The sequence below is a fragment of the Oncorhynchus nerka genome, linkage group LG10 (assembly GCF_034236695.1).
Source record: "Oncorhynchus nerka isolate Pitt River linkage group LG10, Oner_Uvic_2.0, whole genome shotgun sequence".
Lineage (NCBI taxonomy): Eukaryota > Metazoa > Chordata > Actinopteri > Salmoniformes > Salmonidae > Oncorhynchus > Oncorhynchus nerka.
This window is the reverse complement of record NC_088405.1, coordinates 95,018,847-95,035,954: the sequence shown is the minus strand read 5'-3', so window position 1 is coordinate 95,035,954 and position 17,108 is coordinate 95,018,847. Positions and strand designations below refer to the sequence as shown.

The 17,108-nt window shown below is 47.9% G+C and overlaps 1 protein-coding gene across 6 annotated transcripts in view; it reads right to left on the bottom strand.

Annotated features, from left to right (window-relative positions):
* mtmr4 (myotubularin related protein 4) overlaps positions 1 to 17,108 on the bottom strand; it is a 127,467-nt gene that overhangs the window by 26,665 nt on the left and 83,694 nt on the right. For all 6 annotated transcript variants that reach the window (XM_065023961.1, XM_065023960.1, XM_065023963.1 and 3 more), the window contains 4 exons: positions 9,122 to 9,250; positions 3,668 to 3,779; positions 2,816 to 3,011; positions 579 to 764 (listed from right to left, as the gene is read on the bottom strand). In XM_065023961.1, the coding sequence (XP_064880033.1) occupies positions 579 to 764; positions 2,816 to 3,011; positions 3,668 to 3,779; positions 9,122 to 9,250 (623 nt within the window). The remainder of the gene's footprint in view (positions 1 to 578; positions 765 to 2,815; positions 3,012 to 3,667; positions 3,780 to 9,121; positions 9,251 to 17,108) is intronic.

Below are 17,108 nucleotides of genomic sequence, written 5' to 3'. Positions count from 1 at the left end.
TATTTCATGTAGAAACCTTAAATGATCTTTAAGAAAGGTCTTATATGCCAACAAAAGACTAGTAAATTGTGGCTGCCTCTCCAAACAGACAGTGTGTAGGAGAGACAGAGAGATTAGGCAAGAGCAAAGAGAGAGAGAGAGAACGAGAGAGAGAGAACGAGAGAGAGAGAACGAGAGAGAGAGAGAACGAGAGAGAGAACGAGAAAGAGAACGAGAAAGAGAGAGAACGAGAAAGAGAGAGAACGAGAAAGAGAGAGTACGAGAAAGAGAGAGTACGAGAAAGAGAGAGAACGAGAGAGAGAGAACGAGAGAGAGAACGAGAGAGAGAGAACGAGAGAGAGAGAGAAAGAGAGAGAACGAGAAAGAGAGAGAACGAGAAAGAGAGAGTACGAGAAAGAGAGAGAACGAGAGAGAGAGAACGAGAGAGAGAACGAGAGAGAGAGAGAACGAGAGAGAGAACGAGAGAGAGAGAACGAGAGAGAGAGAGTGTGAAGAAAAGAGAGATTGACATAAGGAGATAGAGAGAGAGAGAGAGAGAGAGAGGGAGAGATGGTAAAGTCAAGGTGTAGTGTACGCACCAGGAAGGCTTCGTTGAACTCAAAGAGGCAGGGGAACTGTTTGAACAGCTGATGAACACAGTCCAGCCACTGGAGGAAGACCGGGCACTGCTCACTCACGTCGGCAGCATTCTCCTGGTGACCACAGCGGTCACCAAACTTATGACCGTAGTCCAACCACTCCGTCTCCACCAGTACCTGGAAACCCTGAAGAGGAGAGAGGACAAGTCGGATCCAACACTATACAGTTCCCACCCTCTTGTGTAAATAAAACCACTGTTTTTTTGTGGTAAATTCAAATGGGCTGTGTGAAACTGGTTATACAGTCAACATACTATCAGAACAGAAAACCTGATAACCTGCTGCATCAGTGTTAAAGTGAAGCACACCGTTTTCATCATTGCATCAGAGTATCAAAACTCAGGCACAGTGTTTTGTGTGTCCTCAGGCACAGTGTTTTGTCAGGCACAGTGTTTTGTGTGTCCTCAGGCACAGTGTTTTGTGTGTCCTCAGGCACAGTGTTTTGTGTGTCCTCAGGCACAGTGTTTTGTGTGTCCTCAGGCACAGTGTTTTGTGTGTCCTCAGGCACAGTGTTTTGTGTGTCCTCAGGCACAGTGTTTTGTCAGGCACAGTGTTTTGTGTGTCCTCAGGCACAGTGTTTTATGTGTCCTCAGGCACAGTGTTTTGTGTGTCCTCAGGCACAGTGTTTTGTGTGTCCTCAGGCACAGTGTTTTGTCAGGCACAGTGTTTTGTGTGTCCTCAGGCACAGTGTTTTGTGTATCCTCAGGCACAGTGTTTTGTGTGTACCTCAGGCACAGTGTTTTGTGTGTCCTCAGGCACAGTGTTTTGTGTGTCCTCAGGCACAGTGTTTTGTGTGTCCTCAGGCACAGTGTTTTGTGTGTCCTCAGGCACAGTGTTTTGTGTGTCCTCAGGCACAGTGTTTTGTGTGTCCTCAGGCACAGTGTTTTGTGTGTCCTCAGGCACAGTGTTTTGTCAGGCACAGTGTTTTGTGTGTCCTCAGGCACAGTGTTTTGTGTGTCCTCAGGCACAGTGTTTTATGTGTCCTCAGGCACAGTGTTTTGTGTGTCCTCAGGCACAGTGTTTTGTGTGTCCTCAGGCACAGTGTTTTGTGTGTCCTCAGGCACAGTGTTTTGTCAGGCACAGTGTTTTGTGTGTCATCAGGCACAGTGTTTTGTGTATCCTCAGGCACAGTGTTTTGTGTGTACCTCAGGCACAGTGTTTTGTGTGTCCCTCAGGCACAGTGTTTTGTGTGTCCTCAGGCACAGTGTTTTGTGTGTCCTCAGGCACAGTGTTTTGTCAGGCAGTGTTTTGTCAGGCACAGTGTGTCCTCAGGCACAGTGTTTTGTGTGTCCTCAGGCACAGTGTTTTGTCAGGCACAGTGTTTTGTGTGTCCTCAGGCACAGTGTTTTGTGTATCCTCAGGCACAGTGTTTTGTGTGTACCTCAGGCACAGTGTTTTGTGTGTACCTCAGGCACAGTGTTTTGTGTGTCCTCAGGCACAGTGTTTTGTGTGTCCTCAGGCACAGTGTTTTGTGTGTCCTCAGGCACAGTGTTTTGTGTGTCCTCAGGCACAGTGTTTTGTGTGTCCTCAGGCACAGTGTTTTGTGTGTCCTCAGGCACAGTGTTTTGTCAGGCACAGTGTTTTGTGTGTCCTCAGGCACAGTGTTTTGTGTGTCCTCAGGCACAGTGTTTTGTCAGGCACAGTGTTTTGTCAGGCACAGTGTGTCCTCAGGCACAGTGTTTTGTGTGTCCTCAGGCACAGTGTTTTGTGTGTCCTCAGGCACAGTGTTTTGTGTGTCCTCAGGCACAGTGTTTTGTGTGTCCTCAGGCACAGTGTTTTGTCAGGCACAGTGTTTTGTGTGTCCTCAGGCACATTGTTTTGTCAGGCACAGTGTTTTGTGTATCCTCAGGCACAGTGTTTTGTGTGTCCTCAGGCACAGTGTTTTGTCAGGCACAGTGTTTTGTGTGTCCTCAGGCACAGTGTTTTGTGTGTCCTCAGGCACAGTGTTTTGTGTATCCTCAGGCACAGTGTTTTGTGTATCCTCAGGCACAGTGTTTTGTCAGGCACAGTGTTTTGTGTGTCCTCAGGCACATTGTTTTGTCAGGCACAGTGTTTTGTGTATCCTCAGGCACAGTGTTTTGTGTGTCCTCAGGCACAGTGTTTTGTCAGGCACAGTGTTTTGTGTGTCCTCAGGCACAGTGTTTTGTGTGTCCTCAGGCACAGTGTTTTGTGTGTACCTCTAGCGTCCTATAGAACGGGTCCAGCAGGATCTTGGCGAGAGCCACAATCTGAGGGGTACGGTCCCAACCGTCTGAACAATGCACCAGGACAGGACGTCCCTCCCTTTCCACCGCAGAGCACACCAGAGTGGCTGCCTTCAGCATGACGGACAGGTGCTGCAGCCAACGTGTGCTCTCCAGAGCAGACAGCCAGCTGTGAATGCACACACCCGAGGGGCGACCAATGAGAACAGGTCTAGAAGGTTCTAGAATGTATTTCCTTCTGAAGGTAAATAATAAAACACAGCCTGGGTTGGGTAACCGGGGACAACCCTGACATCGGGGAGAGGGCGTGGAGCCCCTGACCTAGATGTGGCATTTTTTTAAAAAGGGGGTCACTGAAGCACCTCTTTTAGAATACCAGGAGCACCCGCCACTAGAACAGCCCTCTGTGTGCATCACTCATTACAGCTTGGGACATGCTTTGTCCACATGCAAGGAGACATACACACACACCCAAAATGTGGGTTCAAATACTATTTGAAATCTTTCAAGCACTTTAAACGTTTGTTTTAGTCTGTCTGGAGTCGCAGACGGGCGGGGTTTTGCACTCCTGGGAGTTTTCTATTGTCTAGTGTGTGACTGGCAAGTTCAGTAAAGCACCGCTTAAGAATTTGCAAATGATTTCAAATAGTATTTTTTTATTTTACTAGGCAAGTCAGTTAAGAACAAATTCTTATTTTCAATGACGGCCTAGGAACAGTGGGTGTCTGTCTGTCTGTCTGTCTGTGGTGTAAACTTACTGAGGCCTGGAGAAGGGGACTGAGGGATGGTAGAGATAAGGGAGAGATGTCAGAGGGATCCACTTACTTGCCCGGGTCAGGGATCTGGCTGCAGACGGCTCGGAGGGACTGGAAGCTGTTCCTAATGGAGTGGATATTGGCCATGCCCATGAACATCACCTCACAGTTAGGGTAGTACTCTGAAACATACAGAATTATACTACAGTTAGGGTAGTACTCTGAAACATACAGAATTATACTACAGTTAGGATAGTACTCTGAAACATACACAATTATACTACAGTTAGGGTAGTACTCTGAAACATACACAATTATACTACAGTTAGGTTAGTACTCTGAAACATACAGAATTATACTACAGTTAGGGTAGTACTCTGAAACATACAGAATTATACTACAGTTAGGTTAGTACTCTGAAACATACTACAGTTAGGTTAGTACTCTGAAACATACTACAGTTAGGTTAGTACTCTGAAACATACTACAGTTAGGTTAGTACTCTGAAACATACACAATGATACTACAGTTAGGGTAGTACTCTGAAACATACAGAATTATACTACAGTTAGGTTAGTACTCTGAAACATACTACAGTTAGGTTAGTACTCTGAAACATACACAATGATACTACAGTTAGGTTAGTACTCTGAAACATACTACAGTTAGGTTAGTACTCTGAAACATACTACAGTTAGGTTAGTACTCTGAAACATACACAATGATACTACAGTTAGGTTAGTACTCTGAAACATACTACAGTTAGGTTAGTACTCTGAAACATACACAATGATACTACAGTTAGGTTAGTACTCTGAAACATACAGTGAGCGCATTCTGTCCCTTTATCCATATTTTGTCATGTTACAGCCTTATACCAAAGTGGATTAAATAACAACAAACAATACCCCATAATGACATCACAATACCCCATAATGCCATCACAATACCACATCATGACATCACAATACCCCATAATGACATCACAATACCCCATCATGACATCACAATACCCCATAATGACATCACAATACCCCATAATGCCATCACAATACCACATCATGACATCACAATACCCCATAATGACATCACAATACCCCATAATGACATCACAATACCCCATAATGCCATCACAATACCACATAATGACATCACAATACCCCATAATGCCATCACAATACCACATCATGACATCACAATACCCCATAATGACATCACAATACCCCATAATGACATCACAATACCCCATCATGACATCACAATACCCCATAATGACAAAGCAAAAACAGTTAAAACAATTTTGGCGAGCACATTGAAGGAATTGTGACCAAATACTTATTTTCCACCATAATTTGCAAATAAATTCATAAAATATCCTACAATGTGATTTTCTGTATACTTCCGGCCCTTCTTTGGACACTGTGTTAACAACCCTCCAGGCAAGCTTCAATGCCATACAACTCTCCTTCCGTGGCCTCCAATTGCTCTTAAATACAAGTAAAACTAAATGCATGCTCTTCAACCGATCGCTACCTGCACCTACCCGCCTGTCCAACATCACTACTCTGGACGGCTCTGACTTAGAATACGTGGACAACTACAAATACTTAGGTGTCTGGTTAGACTGTAAACTGTCCTTCCAGACCCATATCAAACATCTCCAATCCAAAGTTAAATATAGAATTGGCTTCCTATTTCGCAACAAAGCATCCTTCACTCATGCTGCCAAACATACACTTGTAAAACTGACTATCCTACCAATCCTCGACTTTGGCGATGTCATTTACAAAATAGCCTCCAATACCCTACTCAACAAATTGGATGCAGTCTATCACAGTGCAATCCGTTTTGTCACCAAAGCCCCATATACTACCCACCATTGCGACCTGTACGCTCTCGTTGGCTGGCCCTCGCTTCATACTCGTCGCCAAACCCACTGGCTCCATGTCATCTACAAGACCCTGCTAGGTAAAGTCCCCCCTTATCTCAGCTCGCTGGTCACCATAGCATCTCCCACCTGTAGCACACGCTCCAGCAGGTATATCTCTCTAGTCACCCCCAGAACCAATTCTTTCTTTGGCCGCCTCTCCTTCCAGTTCTCTGCTGCCAATGACTGGAACGAACTACAAAAATCTCTGAAACTGGAAACACTTATCTCCCTCACTAGCTTTAAGCACCAACTGTCAGAGCATCTTACAGATTACTGCACCTGTACATAGCCCACCTATAATTTAGCCCAAACAACTACCTCTTTCCCAACTGTATTTAATTAATTTATTTATTTTGCTCCTTTGCACCCCATTATTTTTATTTCTACTTTGCACATTCTTCCATTGCAAAACTACCATTCCAGTGTTTTACTTGCTATATTGTATTTACTTTGCCACCATGGCCTTTTTTGCCTTTACCTCCCTTCTCACCTCATTTGCTCACATTGTATATAGACTTGTTTATACTGTATTATTGACTGTATGTTTGTTTTACTCCATGTGTAACTCTGTGTCGTTGTCTGTTCACACTGCTTTGCTTTATCTTGGCCAGGTCGCAGTTGTAAATGAGAACTTGTTCTCAACTTGCCTACCTGGTTAAATAAAGGTGAAATTTATAAATAAAAATAAATATAGCCTATACCATAATACCATACCATACATATATAGCCCATACCATACTATACCAAACCATACCATACATATATAACCCATACCATACCATACATATATAGCCCATACCATACTATACCATACCATACATATATAGCCCATACCATACTACCTACCTGGTTAAATAAAGGTGAAATAAATAAATAAATAAATATCTCATTTTGTCTGTCATAGTTGAAGTGTACCTATGATGAAAATTACAATTATTCTCTCATCTTTTTAAGTGGGAGAACTTGCACAATTGGTGGCTGACTAAATACTTTTTTGCCCCACTGTACGTCTCTACAGCTTAGGGACTGTCAACATGTACATCTCTACTGCTTAGGGACTGTCAACATGTACATCTCTACTGCTTAGGGACTGTCAACATGTACATCTCTACTGCTTAGGGACTGTCAACATGTACATCTCTACTGGTTAGGGACTGTCAACATGTACATCTCTACTGGTTAGGGACTGTCAACATGTACATCTCTACTGGTGAGGGACTGTCAACATGTACATCTCTACTGCTTAGGGACTGTCAACATGTACATCTCTACTGGTGAGGGACTGTCAACATGTACATCTCTACAGCTTAGGGACTGTCAACATGTACATCTCTACTGCTTAGGGACTGTCAACATGTACATCTCTACAGCTTAGGGACTGTCAACATGTACATCTCTACTGGTTAGGGACTGTCAACATGTACATCTCTACAGCTTAGGGACTGTCAACATGTACATCTCTACTGGTTAGGGACTGTCAACATGTACATCTCTACTGGTTAGGGACTGTCAACATGTACATCTCTACTGGTTAGGGACTGTCAACATGTACATCTCTACAGCTTAGGGACTGTCAACATGTACATCTCTACTGCTTAGGGACTGTCAACATGTACATCTCTACTGGTTAGGGACTGTCAACATGTACATCTCTACTGCTTAGGGACTGTCAACATGTACATCTCTACAGCTTAGGGACTGTCAACATGTACATCTCTACAGCTTAGGGACTGTCAACATGTACATCTCTACTGGTTAGGGACTGTCAACATGTACATCTCTACTGGTTAGGGACTGTCAACATGCACATCTCTACTGGTTAGGGACTGTCAACATGTACATCTCTACTGGTTAGGGACTGTCAACATGTACATCTCTACTGGTTAGGGACTGTCAACATGTACATCTCTACTGGTTAGGGACTGTCAACATGTACATCTCTACTGCTTAGGGACTGTCAACATGTACATCTCTACTGCTTAGGGACTGTCAACATGTACGTCTCTACTGCTTAGGGACTGTCAACATGTACGTCTCTACTGGTTAGGGACTGTCAACATGTATATATCTACTGCTTAGGGACTGTCAACATGTACGTCTCTACTGCTTAGGGACTGTCAACATGTACGTCTCTACTGCTTAGGGACTGTCAACATGTACGTCTCTACTGCTTAGGGACTGTCAACATGTACGTCTCTACTGCTTAGGGACTGTCAACATGTATATATCTACTGCTTAGGGACTGTCAACATGTACATCTCTACAGCTTAGGGACTGTCAACATGTATATATCTACTGCTTAGGGACTGTCAACATGTACATCTCTACAGCTTAGGGACTGTCAACATGTACATCTCTACAGCTTAGGGACTGTCAACATGTATATATCTACTGCTTAGGACTGTCAACATGTATATATCTACTGCTTAGGGACTGTCAACATGTACATCTCTACTGCTTAGGGACTGTCAACATGTACATCTCTACTGCTTAGGGACTGTCAACATGTACATCTCTACTGGTTAGGGACTGTCAACATGTATATATCTACTGCTTAGGGACTGTCAACATGTACATCTCTACTGCTTAGGGACTGTCAACATGTACATCTCTACTGCTTAGGGACTGTCAACATGTACATCTCTACTGCTTAGGGACTGTCAACATGTACATCTCTACAGCTTAGGGACTGTCAACATGTATATATCTACTGCTTAGGGACTGTCAACATGTACATCTCTACTGCTTAGGGACTGTCAACATGTACATCTCTACTGCTTAGGGACTGTCAACATGTACATCTCTACTGCTTAGGGACTGTCAACATGTATATATCTACTGCTTAGGGACTGTCAACATGTACATCTCTACTGCTTAGGGACTGTCAACATGTACATCTCTACTGCTTAGGGACTGTCAACATGTACATCTCTACTGCTTAGGGACTGTCAACATGTACATCTCTACTGCTTAGGGACTGTCAACATGTACAGTGGGTCAAAATCAAAAAAGTATTTAGTCAGCCACCAATTGTGCAAGTTCTCCCACTTAAAAAGATGAGAGAGGCCTGTAATTTTCATCATACACTTCAACTATGACAGACAAAATGAGAAACAAAAATCCAGAAAATCACATTGTAGGATTTTTAATGAATTTATTTGCAAATTATGGTGGAAAATAAGTATTTGTTTATTATCCAGAGAGACTCACAAAAGCAATAATGGCGAAGAGCTCAAGGGCACAGCGACAGGTTTTTCACCTGGTCGGCATGGGGATTTCAACCCAGCGACATTCTGGTTACCTGTCCATCGCTCTTAACCGTTAGGTTATCTGCCCGCCCCTAGATAAACCTGATTCATTAGCGTCTGTCAGACTGACGGAGTTCTGAAGGTCAACCAGACACGATGTGACTGGCTTCAATAACAGGAGCTCTTAGGAGGAATGACAACCACAGTACGGGGTGATGTGTAACACCTCTCTCTGGCTGTTCTACTAGGAGGCACAAAAGATGAGACATATGTGAGTATGGTGCCTGACAAAACAACCAGGTTAGGAGACAACATCCCATCCACTGTATTGCGTGTGTGTACTGACCTTCACACTCACAGCCACCTCCCTTGGCACGGTTGGCCACTGCAGCGGTGTAAGAACGAGCGTCGAGGATAAGAAGTTTTTGTGGCGCAGTGTTGGCATCAGGGACTGGGCATCCTGTCAGAGAGGAGTCTGAGGGAGGGAGAGAGGAGGTTTTAGATTTAGTGGTGGGGTGTGGGGGTAGACAGGTAGACACAGAATGAGGTGTGTGTGGGGGGGGTAGACACAGAATGAGGGTCGGCGAGAAAAAGAGATGGATGGCGCAGATAAACGACAGGTAGGGAGAATGAGAGATGGCGAGTTGGGAGAGAGCGAGGGAGAGACGGAGAGAGAGCGAGGGAGAGACGGAGAGAGAGCGAGGGAGAGACGGAGAGAGAGCGAGGGAGAGACAGAGAGAGAGAGCGAGGGAGAGACGGAGAGAGAGCGAGGGAGAGACGGAGAGAGAGCGAGGGAGAGACGGAGAGAGAGAGCGAGGGAGAGACGGAGAGAGAGAGCGAGACGGAGAGAGAGAGAGCGAGACGGAGAGAGAGCGAGGGAGAGACGGAGAGAGAGCGAGGGAGAGACGGAGAGAGAGAGCGAGACAGAGAGAGAGAGCGAGACGGAGAGAGAGCGAGGGAGAGACAGAGAGACGGAGAGAGAGAGAGGGAGAGACAGAGAGAGAGATGGCGAGTTGGGAGAGAGCGAGGGAGAGACAGAGACGGAGAGACGGAGAGAGAGAGGGAGAGACGGAGAGAGAGAGAGGGAGGGAGAGAGAGAGAGCGAGGGAGAGACAGGAGGGTTAAACAGAGAGAAGGGGTTAGGAACAGGGGCGTGATGATCGATAGTGCTGGCTCAGCTCGTCCCCTGTAGAAAATCAATATCTCCTCCTGATGATGACCACTGCAGCACTGCTTAGTAACATCTACCACAACGACGGGCGACGAACCTCGCTAGGGGACTGTGATTGGTGGGCGGGGAAGAGCCTGATCACGCAGAAACATCTCAGATAGACATTACTCACAAAATGTCTAGGGCCTGGATTCCCAATAGCATCTTAAGGCTAAGTTCATCTTAGAATCATAGGATCGCCTGCCTGCCTGACTCGGTCTGTCTGTCTGCCTGACTCTGTCTGTCTGTCTGCCTGACTCTCTGTCTGTCTGTCTGCCTGACTCTGTCTGTCTGTCTGTCTGACTCTGTCTGTCTGTCTGCCTGACTCTGTCTGTCTGCCTGCCTGTCTGTCTGCCCTGCCTGACTCTAGGATCCTATGGTTCTAGCTTCGCCTTAAGATACTTGTGTCATACTGTTCTCTCTCCATGACAAGCAGTACTGATGCACCAAGTCTGGAACCAACAGGACCCTGAACAGCTTCTACCACTCCCGAGTGGAGCAGTGGTGTAAGGTGTCACTACAGTCCCTGGTTCGAATCCACACTGTATCACATCCGGACGTGATTGGGAGTCCTATAGTGCGGTGCACAATTGGCCCAGCATCGTCCGGGTTTGGCCGTCATTGTAAATAGGAATTTTTGTTCTTAATTGACTTGCCAAGTTAAATAAAAGGTTAAATAAAATCAGACCGCTGAATAGTTAATGAAACGGTTACACAGGCTCCTCGACCCTCACCGGACTGTACCGGCCGACTGTCCTCACACAGGCTCCACGACCCTGACTGTACCGGCCGACTGTCCTCACACAGGCTCCACGACCCTCACCGGACTGTACCGGCCGACTGCCCTCACACAGGCTCCACGACCCTCACCGGACTGTACCGGCCGACTGCCCTCACACAGGCTCCGTGACCCTCACCGGACTGTACCGGGCCGACTGTCCTTACACAGGCTCCACGACCCTCACCGGACTGTACCGGGCCGACTGTCCTTACACAGGCTCCACGACCCTCACCGGACTGTACCGGGCCGACTGTCCTTACACAGGCTCCACGACCCTCACCGGACTGTACCGGCCGACTCTCCTTACACAGGCTCCACGACCCTCACCGGACTGTACCGGGCCGACTGTCCTTACACAGGCTCCACGACCCTCACCGGACTGTACCGGGCCGACTGTCCTTACACAGGCTCCACGACCCTCACCGGACTGTACCGGCCGACTCTCCTTACACAGGCTCCACGACCCTCACCGGCTCCACTGGACTACCGGGCCGACTCACCGGACTCCTTCCTTACACAGGCTCCATGACCCTCACCGGACTGTACCGGGCCGACTGTCCTTACACAGGCTCCACGACCCTCACCGGACTGTACCGGCCGACTGTCCTCACACAGGCTCCACGACCCTCACCGGACTGTACCGGCCGACTGTCCTTACACAGGCTCCACGACCCTCACCGGACTGTACACAGGCTCCATGACTAGCCACCATGTTCACCAAGGTCAGGGTAACAGTTGATCTGCTTTTGGTGATTTGGCACCTTGACTTCTTAGGCACCGGTACAATGGTCGTCACCTTCCAGGATTTTGGCACTGTACAGGTGCTCAGCAGGAGTTGAAACAGTCGTGTGAAGACACCTTTGAGCAAGTCGGCGCAGACCTTCAGTACTTTGCCCCGTAGTCCGTCTGGGCCCGGGTGCTTTGTGTGGCTTAAATCATTAACAAGCCTCGTTCCCACCTCGTTCTCTGTTATCTGGACAGGAGAGGATTTGGGGATAATCTCACATATTTGTTTTACATTCGTCTTTGAAATCAACGGTATCAAATCTTCCATGAAAACAGTTAAGGTCATTTACAAAGGATGAACAGTCTGTTATTGTTCCCTCTTTTCCTGTCTCTCCCCACCATTAAGACCCGTCCCATGCTTGTCTTAATGCAATGGTGGGAAGGGACATGGTATCCAATTATTAGTAGCTACTATCTTGTCTCATCGCTACAATGCTTGTCTTGGATTGCCTGTACAGAACCTTCACTTCATCCTTGAAATCCTTTTTTTGCTTTCCATATTTATTTATTTATACATTTTACCCCCTTTTTCTTCCCAATTTCGTAGTATCCAATTATTAGTAGCTACTATCTTGTCTCATCGCTACAACTCCCGTACGGGCTCGGGAGAGATGAAGGTCGAAAGTCATGTGTCCTCCGAAACACAACCCAACCAAGCCGCACTGCTTCTTAACACAGCGCCATCCAACCCGGAAGCCAGCCGCACCAATGTGTCGGAGGAAACACCGTGCACCTGGCGACCTTGGTTAGCGTGCACTGCGCCCGGCACGCCACAGGAGTCGCTGGTGCGCGATGAGACAAGGATATCCCTACCGGCCAAACCCTCCCTAACCCGGACGACGCTAGGCCAATTGTGCATCGCCCCACGGACCTCCCAGTCGCGGCCGGCTGCGACAGAGCCTGGGCGCGAACCCAGAGTCTCTGGTGGCACATCTAGCGCTAGACCACTGCGCCACCTGGGAGGCCCACTTTCCATATTTTTTGACCTGAATTACTGAATCAGTATCTCCGCTCAGGAATGAAAAACGTCTTTTCACCGAGGTACATTTTCAAGTCCTTAGACACCCAAGGCTTGTTGTAATGACAGTATCCTCACAGAACTGGATGTATGATGTCATGCTGTCTGTCACCTCGTGGGGGATCCCTGCGTGAGCCAAAAGTACACCTCCCAGTCTGTGACATCAAAGCAATCCTTGAGCTCCTCCCTTACTCTCCTCTTTCCATACCGGAATAGATTTCTCTACAGGGTTTTTCCCGAGTATCACCTGCATCTCGGTAGGAGACGGTCTGTTTCCTAGATGGGTGATCTGCACATCGTCTTCGAATGCGTCCTCTACGTTGCCATAACAATGATCCAAGGACACGAGTTGGACAAGTGACGTAATGTTGCAGTAGGAGAGGTGCGCGGAGAGAGAGCCTATTAAAATCCCCGAGCACAAATACGGTCTGGTCAGTTGATTGTGGAAAACGCAGCATTGAAAACAGTCTGTAATCCTGTCAGCGACTTCCTTATTGTGAAATCCAGACACACAGACCAGAATAACGGTCATTTTTCTTATTGTGAAATCCAGACACATAGACCAGAATAACGGTCATTTTTCTTATTGTGAAATCCAGACACATAGACCAGAATAACGGTCATTTTCCTTATTGTGAAATCCAGACACATAGACCAGAATAACGGTAATTTTTCCAAAATCGCATGGTAGATATAGAATGGTGTGAATGATACAAGGAGAATCTCATAGTGCAGATTTCAAATCACATTACACTGCATGGCCCAAGTATTATCAGCCCCCCAGTATTATCAGGCCCCACCCCAGTATTATCGGCCCCACCCCAGTATTATCAGCCCCCCCCAGTATTATCAGGCCCCACCCCAGTATTATCAGGCCCCCCAGTATTATCAGCCCCCCCAGTATTATCAGCCCCCCAGTATTATCAGCCCCCTCCTCCCAGTATTATCTGCCCCCCCCCAGCCTATTGATTGATGGGACATTGTTTTGTCTCCATCTGCTCTAAATGACAGTGTATCCATCTAAATGTTCACATCAATATGGTCCTGTTCGAGCCACGTTTCTGTCAAGCAGATTTAAAATTAGATTTAGATGACGGTGGTTGATTCACTAGGGGGAGGAGGTGACGGTGGTTGATTCACTAGTGGGAGGAGGTGACGGTGGTTGATTCACTAGGGGGAGGAGGTGACGGTGGTTGATTCACTAGTGGGAGGAGGTGACGGAGGTTGATTCACTAGGGGGAGGAGGTGACGGTGGTTGATTCACTAGTGGGAGGAGGTGACGGTGGTGGATTGCCTAGTGGGAGGAGGTGACGGTGGTTGATTCACTAGTGGGAGGAGGTGACCGTGGTTGATTCACTAGTGGGAGGAGATGACCGTGGTTGATTCCCTAGTGGGAGGAGGTGACGGTGGTGGATTCCCTAGTGGGAGGAGGTGACCGTGGTTGATTCACTAGTGGGAGGAGGTGACCGTGGTGGATTCCCTAGTGGGAGGAGGTGACGGTGGTGGATTCACTAGTGGGAGGAGGTGACGGTGGTTGATTCACTAGTGGGAGGAGGTGACGGTGGTTGATTCACTAGTGGGAGGAGGTGACGGTGGTTGATTCACTCGGGGGAGGAGGTGACGGTGGTTGATTCACTCGGGGGAGGAGGTGACGGTGGTTGATTCACTAGTGGGAGGAGATGACCGTGGTTGATTCAATAGTGGGAGGAGGTGACCGTGGTTGATTCAATAGTGGGAGGAGGTGACGGTGGTTGATTCACTAGTGGGAGGAGATGACCGTGGTTGATTCAATAGTGGGAGGAGGTGACCGTGGTTGATTCAATAGTGGGAGGAGGTGACCGTGGTTGATTCACTAGTGGGAGGAGGTGACGGTGGTTGATTCACTAGTGGGAGGAGGTGACGGTGGTTGATTCACTAGTGGGAGGAGGTGACGGTGGTTGATTCACTCGGGGGAGGAGGTGACGGTGGTTGATTCACTAGGGGGAGGAGGTGACGGTGGTTGATTCACTAGTGGGAGGAGATGACCGTGGTTGATTCAATAGTGGGAGGAGGTGACCGTGGTTGATTCAATAGTGGGAGGAGGTGACGGTGGTTGATTCACTAGTGGGAGGAGATGACCGTGGTTGATTCAATAGTGGGAGGAGGTGACCGTGGTTGATTCAATAGTGGGAGGAGGTGACGGTGGTTGATTCACTAGTGGGAGGAGGTGACGGTGGTTGATTCACTAGTGGGAGGAGGTGACGGTGGTTGATTCACTAGGGGGAGGAGTTGACGGTGGTTGATTCACTAGTGGGAGGAGGTGACGGTGGTTGATTCACTAGGGGAAGGAGGTGACGGTGGTTGATTCACTAGTGGGAGGAGGTGACGGTGGTTGATTCACTAGGGGGAGGAGGTGACGGTGGTTGATTCACTAGGGGGAGGAGGTGACGGTGGTTGATTCACTAGTGGGAGGAGGTGACGGTGGTTGATTCACTAGTGGGAGGAGGGGACGGTGGTGGATTGCCTAGTGGGAGGAGGTGACGGTGGTTGATTCACTAGTGGGAGGAGGTGACCGTGGTTGATTCACTAGTGGGAGGAGGTGACGGTGGTGGATTCCCTAGTGGGAGGAGGTGACCGTGGTTGATTCACTAGTGGGAGGAGGTGACGGTGGTTGATTCACTAGTGGGAGGAGGTGACGGTGGTGGATTCCCTAGTGGGAGGAGGTGACGGTGGTGGATTCCCTAGTGGGAGGAGGTGACGGTGGTGGATTCCCTAGTGGGAGGAGGTGACGGTGGTTCATTCACTAGTGGGAGGAGGTGACGGTGGTTCATTCACTCGGGGGAGGAGGTGACGGTGGTTGATTCACTCGGGGGAGGAGGTGACGGTGGTTGATTCCCTAGTGGGAGGAGGTGACTGTGGTTGATTCACTAGTGGGAGGAGGTGACTGTGGTTGATTCACTCGGGGGAGGAGGTGACCGTGGTTGATTCACTCGGGGGAGGAGGTGACGGTGGTTGATTCACTCGAGGGAGGAGTTGACGGTGGTTGATTCACTAGTGGGAGGAGGTGACTGTGGTTGATTCACTAGTGGGAGGAGGTGACTGTGGTTGATACACTAGTGGGAGGAGGTGACTGTGGTTGATTCACTCGGGGGAGGAGGTGACTGTGGTCGATTCCCTAGTGGGAGGAGGTGACGGTGGTCGATTCCCTAGTGGGAGGAGGTGACGGTGGTCGATTCCCTAGTGGGAGGAGGTGACGGTGGTCGATTCCCTATTGGGAGGAGGTGACGGTGGTCGATTCCCTAGTGGGAGGAGGTGACGGTGGTTGATTCCCTAGTGGGAGGAGGTGACGGTCGTTGATTCACTCGGGGGAGGAGGTGACGGTGGTTGATTCACTAGTGGGAGGAGGTGACGGTGGTTGATTCACTCGAGGGAGGAGGTGACCGTGGTTGATTCACTCGGGGGAGGAGGTGACGGTGGTCGATTCACTCATTGAATCCATACAAACTCCAGCAGTGATTGTAAAGTTGTGTATATTACAGTGATTAGGATTAAGGTGGTCCCACAAGCCACGAATACTTTTAAACTTGTGACGCACTTTGATTTAGACAAAAGAAAATATAACGATATAATTATAAACAAACAATTCACGCAGGTGAGGATGCTTTTACCCCCCACAGACATGTACATATTAACTCAATATCCTCGACTAACCCATACCCCTGCACCCCCTGTATATAGCCTCATTACTAACCCATACCCCTGCACCCCCTGTATATAGCCTCATTACTAACCCATACCCCTGCACCCCCTGTATATATAGTCTCATTACTAACCCATACCCCTGCACCCCCTGTATATATAGTCTCATTACTAACCCATACCCCTGCATATAGCCTCATTACTAACCCATACCCCTGCACCCCCTGTATATATAGTCTCATTACTAACCCATACCCCTGCACCCCCTGTATATATAGTCTCATTACTAACCCATACCCCTGCATATAGCCTCATTACTAACCCATACCCCTGCACCCCCTGTATATATAGTCTCATTACTAACCCATACCCCTGCACCCCCTGTATATATAGCCTCATTACTAACCCATACCCCTGCACCCCTGTATATATAGTCTCATTACTAACCCATACCCCTGCATATAGCCTCATTACTAACCCATACCCCTGCACCCCTGTATATATAGTCTCATTACTAACCCATACCCCTGCACCCCCTGTATATAGTCTCATTACTAACCCATACCCCTGCACCCCCTGTATATAGCCTCATTACTAACCCATACCCATGCACCCCCTGTATATAGTCTCATTACTAACCCATACCCCTGCACCCCCTGTATATAGCCTCATTACTAACCCATACCCCTGCACCCCCTGTATATATAGTCTCATTACTAACCCATACCCCTGCACCCCCTGTATATAGTCTCATTATTAACCCGTACCCCTGCACCTCCTGTATATAGCCTCATTACTAACCCATAACCCTGCACCCCCTGTATATAGTCTCATTACTAACCCATACCCCTGCACCCCCT